Raw genomic sequence first — 6,980 nt, 5'->3', positions numbered from 1 at the left:
TAGTCGTGTCTTGTAGTTGAGTCTAATTTGTTAGTTTCGTAATTTAAAGAGTCTCGTGGGTTCGATATCCGGACTTACTTAGCTGTACTAGAGTCGACCGGTTCACTTGTCGGTTAGTAGTTTAAGTTAAGTTTAAGGGTCTAGAGTATTACTTAGTGTCTAGATTAGTTTAATTTTAGTTATTTATTTTATAACTAATTTTAGCACATTAGTGAGATTGTTGGTGTTCGTGTTGGTGGTAGACACGCGCCAATAAGTTTGTGAGAGAGGTGGGTGACATGGCCAACGAGGCGTGCGGTGGTTTCTGTTTGAGCATCGATTTTGGTATTAAGATTTTCTATGGCTTTGATGAGGACGGCTAGTTGATTGTTGATGTTGGCTTGCGATGTGAAGGCTGTCGTGGGTGGCGGCAATGAGTTGATTAAGCTGGTCGGTGATGGAGGGAGGGAGGTCATCAGATGAGGTGGTGTTTTTGAGGGGCGACATGACAGAGGATTGAGACGAGAATGAAAGCATCAAATGATAGGGACCCGTATAGTGGGTTAGCCTCCAAGATAGTAAATCTGTAGAGTGGATCAAGCTCCAAAGAATAACAAGAAAAACAATAACATGTGCAACAATTTTCACTATCTTTTCATTACTAGGAATCAACCTTACACCAAGAATATAAACATGTAACCATTAAGTGGAGAACATGGAAATGTGCATGAAAATAACAAAATATTAGAACATGTAATATGCATGTGGTTGTCGGTTAACTTAAACATGTGTTGCAATTTGGTAACGGGTTGTGTGACGGGTCATCTCCATGGGTTAGGTGCGTATCAGATACTAAGATAAAAACTAATATGGGATACAAATTATAAAAAGAAAAATAAGAGGCTTAAATTCCATTTGGCTAAATACTTGTTAGAGGATATGTTTAGTAAAATACAAGAAAGGGGTACAACACCCTAATAAAATATAGTAAATACTTAATTAATCCACGTGTTTTTTTTAAATACAAACGAATTCTATGCTACTGACTAGATTCATCGCATCGCGATACACTCGTCTTTAGATCCGGATCTAAGGCCAACGCTCATGAACATTAACCCGAAAACACGACAATGTGGTTAGATAAAAACCGTTCAGTTCAAGAATTCAACTAGTGAAAGCCACATATTGGTGTTAGTCTCTCATCTTCACCATGTTGCATCTGAAACTAAATGCCAGGAACAAAAATCAAACTTTGATCAATGAAACACCAAATCTCTACCCTATCACTCCATCACTAACTCAATCAGTTAATTCACGTGTTATAAATTTAGATTAACTAAAGTATAAAATATACAAACAAAAGCAAATAATTAATAACCTTTCTAGTCTATAAATACAATCCAAGTAATTCATGCAAAACACACACCATCTTCTCACACTCAAAAATGGAGCCATTGCTAGCTGAAACATCCCTAACCGTCGAAGATGATGCCCCACTCATTCCCATCCCAGGCTCCTACGGCCTTCCTTTCATCCAACCCATCATTGACCGACTCGAGTACTTTTACGGCCCTGGCAGCCCAGACGAGTATTTCCGGTCCCGGGCTGAGAAATACAAGTCGACAGTGTTCCGTGCCAACATGCCACCCGGCCCATTCATTAGCAAAAACTCCAAAGTCATCGTTCTACTCGACGCCAAAAGCTTTCCGGTTCTTTTCGACGTTTCCAAAGTCGAAAAGAAAGATTTGTTCACGGGTACCTACATGCCGTCCACTAGCCTCACTGGCGGATACCGTGTACTCTCTTACCTCGATCCATCCGAACCGAGACATGAACAACTTAAGAACCTCTTGTTCTTCATGCTCAAATCCGCAAGCAACCGAGTCATTCCACAGTTTGAACTCACTTACACTGAACTCTTTGTTGCACTTGAAGCCGAGTTACTCTTAACCGGTAAAGCCGCGTTCAACGACCTTGGTGAACTAGCGGCTTTCCGGTTTCTGGGTCGGGCTTATTTCAACTCGAACCCTGAAGTGACTAAACTCTTATTAACCGGTCCGACTTTGATTAACGCTTGGGTGTTGTTTAATCTTCATCCCTTGTTAACTCTTGGCCTTCCTTGGTTCTTGGAGGAACCTCTTCTCCATACTTTCCCGCTGCCGCCGATTTTGATTCAGAGTAGTTATCAGCAACTGTATAATTACTTTGAGTCCGCGGCAACTTCGGTGGTGGCGCAAGCTGAGACATTAGGGATTCCGAAAGATGAAGCTTTGCATAATATCTTGTTTGCGGTTTGCTTCAATACTTTTGGTGAGTATATGTTATCTGGGGTTTGGATTAAATACATATAAAATTAAAACGTCAGTATCAAGTAGAGTAATTATATATACAAGTAGAGTAATTATTTAATTACAATATAGAGTATTTACGTAATTACTCTACTTATATATAATTACTCTATTTGATTCTCACGTTTAGCACGTTAATTTCATTTGTATGTTAACCTTCCCCATGTTATTTGATGATGCAACATGAAAGTTAATTTTATAGATAATTGAAATGAAATGAAAATATGAACAAGAGATATAGACATACAAATATGGAAAACATTAAAGGATTACCAAATGACAATGACCTTTTGATTTAACGAGACAATCTTAATATTTATAACTTGCTAATAATTGATTAAATGATCACGGATCACCAAATGACAATGACCTGTCAATGTGCCAAAATAATCTTAATTTATAACTTGCAAATAATTGATTAAATGATCACGGATCACCAAATCCATTGACCTTTAATTTAACAAAACAAGTACGTTGGTTCTCGAATACAATGTTACACGTACACTAATTTGTTGCAAGGAGTGATGGGTGGGCAGTACATTGGTCCAATGAAATTACTCAAAAAATTGAACATTATGACAACTAACATGTCCTTAATATATATAGTAATGATCTTCATTTTTATAACCTGTTACTAATTGTTTCTTGATGCAATAATCATATATTCATTCACTTGCTTTTGATTCTTCACCATCTTTTTAAAATTGACGAAGCAATTCCGGATTGATAGATGCCATTGGATAAACCAAGCTTGTTTTCTAAACGTTTTTTTTATTAACTTATTATCTTTTTTGAAAATTCTCAATTTGTTATTTTGTAATATATTTTTTATCAAATTTATAAAAACATATATTTAACTTTTGGTTATATTTTTGTAACTTTATGCTTTTGTATATTTGATATATACACTTTGTCTGTATCTATGCAAAGAATAGAAAATTATATAGCACTATGCATGACAAGGATGTAAAAAATATTATTATAGCACTAAAAAGGTAAAAGAAAAAGAACAAAATGTTGAAAAGAGAGAATTACAAAACTTTATTTATCAATGCTCCATGCATGGAAGTTATTTTATAAAAAAATATCAAAATATTACATAATTATAAACAATATAATTAAAAAAAACATGTTGCCTCCGGTTGTTTAAAAAACATTTTCTAATTTAGAAAAAAGTAAGTTAATAATATTTAAAAAAAAAAGTGTTGACTATTTTATCATATTCAGTAGTGAAAATAACATGGCCATTTTCATGATTCAACAAAAAAAACTAAGACCATCATCATTATCATACTCACTATATCCCACCAATAGCAAAACTATGATAGAGTCTGAGTAGGGTAAAATGTAGACAGCCTTCTAAGACCAATTTGACGAAATAACTTGTTTGCTTTATCAGGTGGAATTAAGATCTTGTTCCCCAACACACTCAAATGGATCGCACAAGCCGGTGAAAAATTACACGCCCAACTAGCGAAAGAAATAAGAACCGCTATATTATTATACGGCTTTGGGCAGGTAACACTGAATGCAATCGAGAAGATGCCATTAACGAAGTCGGTCGTGTACGAGTCTCTTCGTATTCAGCCACCAGTTCCTCCTCAATACGGTAGAGCCAAAAGCGACTTCACAATCTCATCACACGACAACACTTTCGAAATCAAAGAAGGTGAGATGTTATTCGGGTACCAACCGTTTGCAACCAAGGACCCTAAAGTGTTTGACCGACCCGAGGAGTTTGTCCCTGATCGGTTCGTTGGGGATGGGGAGGCTTTGTTGAAGTATGTTATGTGGTCTAATGGACCGGAGACTGAGAGTCCGACAGTTGGTAATAAGCAGTGTGCTGGGAAAGACTTTGTCGTGTTGATAACGAGGTTGTTTGTGATTGAACTTTTTCGACGGTATGACACGTTTGAGGTGGAGGTAAGTGAATCTTCATTGGGTGCGAGTGTTACAATTACGTCCGTGAAGATGGCTAGTATTATATGATCATGCATTGTAACCCTTGCTAGACTTGTGCGTCAAGTATGAAGCTATGAGCTAAGTTGGATGTGTGTCAAGAATAAAGCTGGTCTTGTGGTTCATTGATTACAGCGGAGTTGTTATTTGTTATCTGTCTGTTTTGTAAAAGTCAATGTAACAAGTGTTAATAAAATATCAAGGTTGCTTGTATCATTTCGTAGATGATTAAGCGTTGAATTGGTTTCAAGAGCATGAAAGAATTGTGTTTAAATATCGATTTATTGTGTGTATTTTAATGATCAAGAAAAAAAATGATTTAAGTAGTAATCGAACGTTTATTTAAGTCTTATTAAATATTTTATGTTATTAAAATACTAATACGATTTTGGCATCAAAAGTTTTAATTAAATTCAATGAAAATTGAGTTCCACATACAAAAGATGACAATACCGACAATACCTATACTAAGAGCAACCACATGTGACATCTTACAAACACAGGGCTACATTTTCCAATGTCTAATCCCATGTGACATTTTGGAAAAACCTAAAATTAAACTTATGAGAATTTTTAAGTATATGCTAGATGGTGATTTATAATCCTTCTAGATTTATGATGGTTTGATAACAACCTTATGACATGTTTAGCTTAAAATCTAGCAAGTGGTGAAAGCTTACACCAGGGCATGTGTTGCTCTATGAGTAAGCAGCGATGAACTCATTGATACAAAGACGCGGTCTTGTTCAAAACATGAGTGTCGATTTGTGGTCATAAGTAAAGTTAGGCAAACTATGTTAAAATGCAAGAAATGTGGGGAGAGTCATTTAAGAAACAACTATTTTGGGGTATGTAGAAATGGTAATTGAGATGACTTCTCATACTTGTTGACTAATGTTATCGAATAATACTTAAATGTGGGGGTGTCTTTCATTTGAAATTAAAAGGTTAAGAAATAAGGATTATTGTAATCCATTGTAATCCTGTAAATGCATGACTAAGTGGAGGACACAAATGTCATAGAAAAGATGTGCACGCCTTGAAGTGAGTCTTCGTGTCATTCCAAAACCAAGACACAGAACCAGATCACAAAGTTTGTTTATGAGTCTTACGGGTTGACAAAATAGGCAAGACGAACATGTGAGTTTAGAGCACACCACAACAACTGATCTCAATAGCAAATTAACCGACTTAACAAAGTTAAAGATAATGGTTTGGATCCAACAATCAAAGGGTTGACAAGAGATCGAGGTGTGAAATGAAACTAAAGCCCATGAAAAAAGGTACATGAAGGAAAACCTAACTTAGCTGACTGGAGATCCCAAGATCTAAGTTCAATAGAACAACCTAATTATGTATCTAAGGCTGCTAACTTTGGGGCATAACTTTTGTATAAGGTGACACATAAGCTAATATACATCCTTCTAAATTATAAAGGGAGTCTAATTATTTCCTAGTCCATTCCTATAACAACAGTGACATGTTGTGAGACTAAGCATAATATATGGTTAATGATTTGTGTAAATCAGTATAACCTTATAATGCTTTTAATGATTTATTATGGATAATCACCTATGTGAAACAGAAGTGGGGTCGTTTCGAATGAAATTGTGAGGTGCGCAATTCCTAGAGCTTTCAGAGAACCATGACCATAATAGACACGATAACTAGGGAGAGTATTTTGTGAAGTGTGATGTCGTCTATACAAGTGGGGGTTTGTTTAAGGACATCACATCTACTAACCGCTAGGATATGAAGTATGCTTCACAAAGGAATGTTCAAAGCTAATACCTACCTATCCGACAATACTCAATTGTCAAGGTTGCATTAGAAATATGGTGTGTTTTAATCAGTCTCCATTCATGTGGGGGGGGGGGGGGTGGAAAATTGGATAATGTGAATGAAAATTTATTAAATTATTAATGTTAAATTCTTAATTTCTTCATGTCAGTTGTTTGTTTTATTAGAATTTACATTAATATTAATTTCTGTATATGGTGAAAAACATTTGAGTAGAGCTCTTTATGAACCTGATTAGTTTTATTAGACTTTATTCTCTAATTAAGTTTCTAATTAAGAGAGATTTTTCACCATCCATAACTCTTATACACAGTAGGCTATGTGCCTCATTTTGATAATGCTAGAAAAATATAATCTTTAAAATGCAAGGAAAAATATATGCATACATATAGAGTTATTGGTGAAGAAGAAAGTCTTGAAGACCCATATTGAAAACCTATAGAGATGACTTTCTCTATTCGATTCCTCTACCTTTTCATTCTTTATATTTTTCCACAAGTTCTAACACTACAATTTACCATATGTAACCTCGGGTGTGTGGACATCTCCGGCTGTAACACCGCGTCTATAACCCTATAAGAATTTGCCAGAAATAACTAACTTATAAAGTATAGGGACCAAACATGAAATTCTGGAAATTTCATTCATCGCGATACGCGATGGGACAAACCTTAAGCCCATCGTGTTGGTTTACCCCATTTTCGAAACCCTAAAACTCTAAAAGTAAGAAATATCGATTTGTTGTTATTGTTATGATCGAATACGGCCAAAGAAAAAAAATGATTTAAGTAGTAATCGAACGTTTATTTAAGTCTTGTTAAATATTTTATGTTATTAAAATACTAATATGATTTTAGCATCAAAAGTTTTAATTAAAATTCAATATCAAAACTG

General features: G+C 35.2%; 1 protein-coding gene across 1 annotated transcript; it reads left to right on the top strand.

Annotated features, from left to right (window-relative positions):
- The first annotated feature begins 1,403 nt into the window (after nt 1-1,403).
- Nucleotides 1,404-4,499, top strand: LOC143602959 (allene oxide synthase CYP74A2-like). Its single transcript, XM_077079910.1, has 2 exons — nt 1,404-2,289; nt 3,727-4,499. The coding sequence occupies exons 1-2, from the start codon at nt 1,425-1,427 to the stop codon at nt 4,314-4,316; spliced, it is 1,455 nt and encodes a 484-aa protein (XP_076936025.1). The 5' UTR covers nt 1,404-1,424; the 3' UTR covers nt 4,317-4,499.
- Nucleotides 4,500-6,980: the final 2,481 nt, after the last annotated feature.

The sequence above is a fragment of the Bidens hawaiensis genome, unplaced genomic scaffold (assembly GCF_021521415.1).
Source record: "Bidens hawaiensis isolate Kalapana, Puna unplaced genomic scaffold, B.hawaiensis_p1.1 tig00060232_1, whole genome shotgun sequence".
In the NCBI taxonomy this organism is placed as follows: domain Eukaryota; kingdom Viridiplantae; phylum Streptophyta; class Magnoliopsida; order Asterales; family Asteraceae; genus Bidens; species Bidens hawaiensis.
This window is presented reverse-complemented; position numbering and strand designations above follow the sequence as displayed.

Coding starts and splice junctions, on each gene's coding strand:
- LOC143602959 (XM_077079910.1), top strand. CDS start 1,425: ATGGAGCCATTGCTAGCTGAAACATCCCTAACCGTCGAAGATGATGCC. Junction 2,290..3,726: donor GGTTTGCTTCAATACTTTTG/GTGAGTATATGT, acceptor TTGCTTTATCAG/GTGGAATTAAGATCTTGTTC.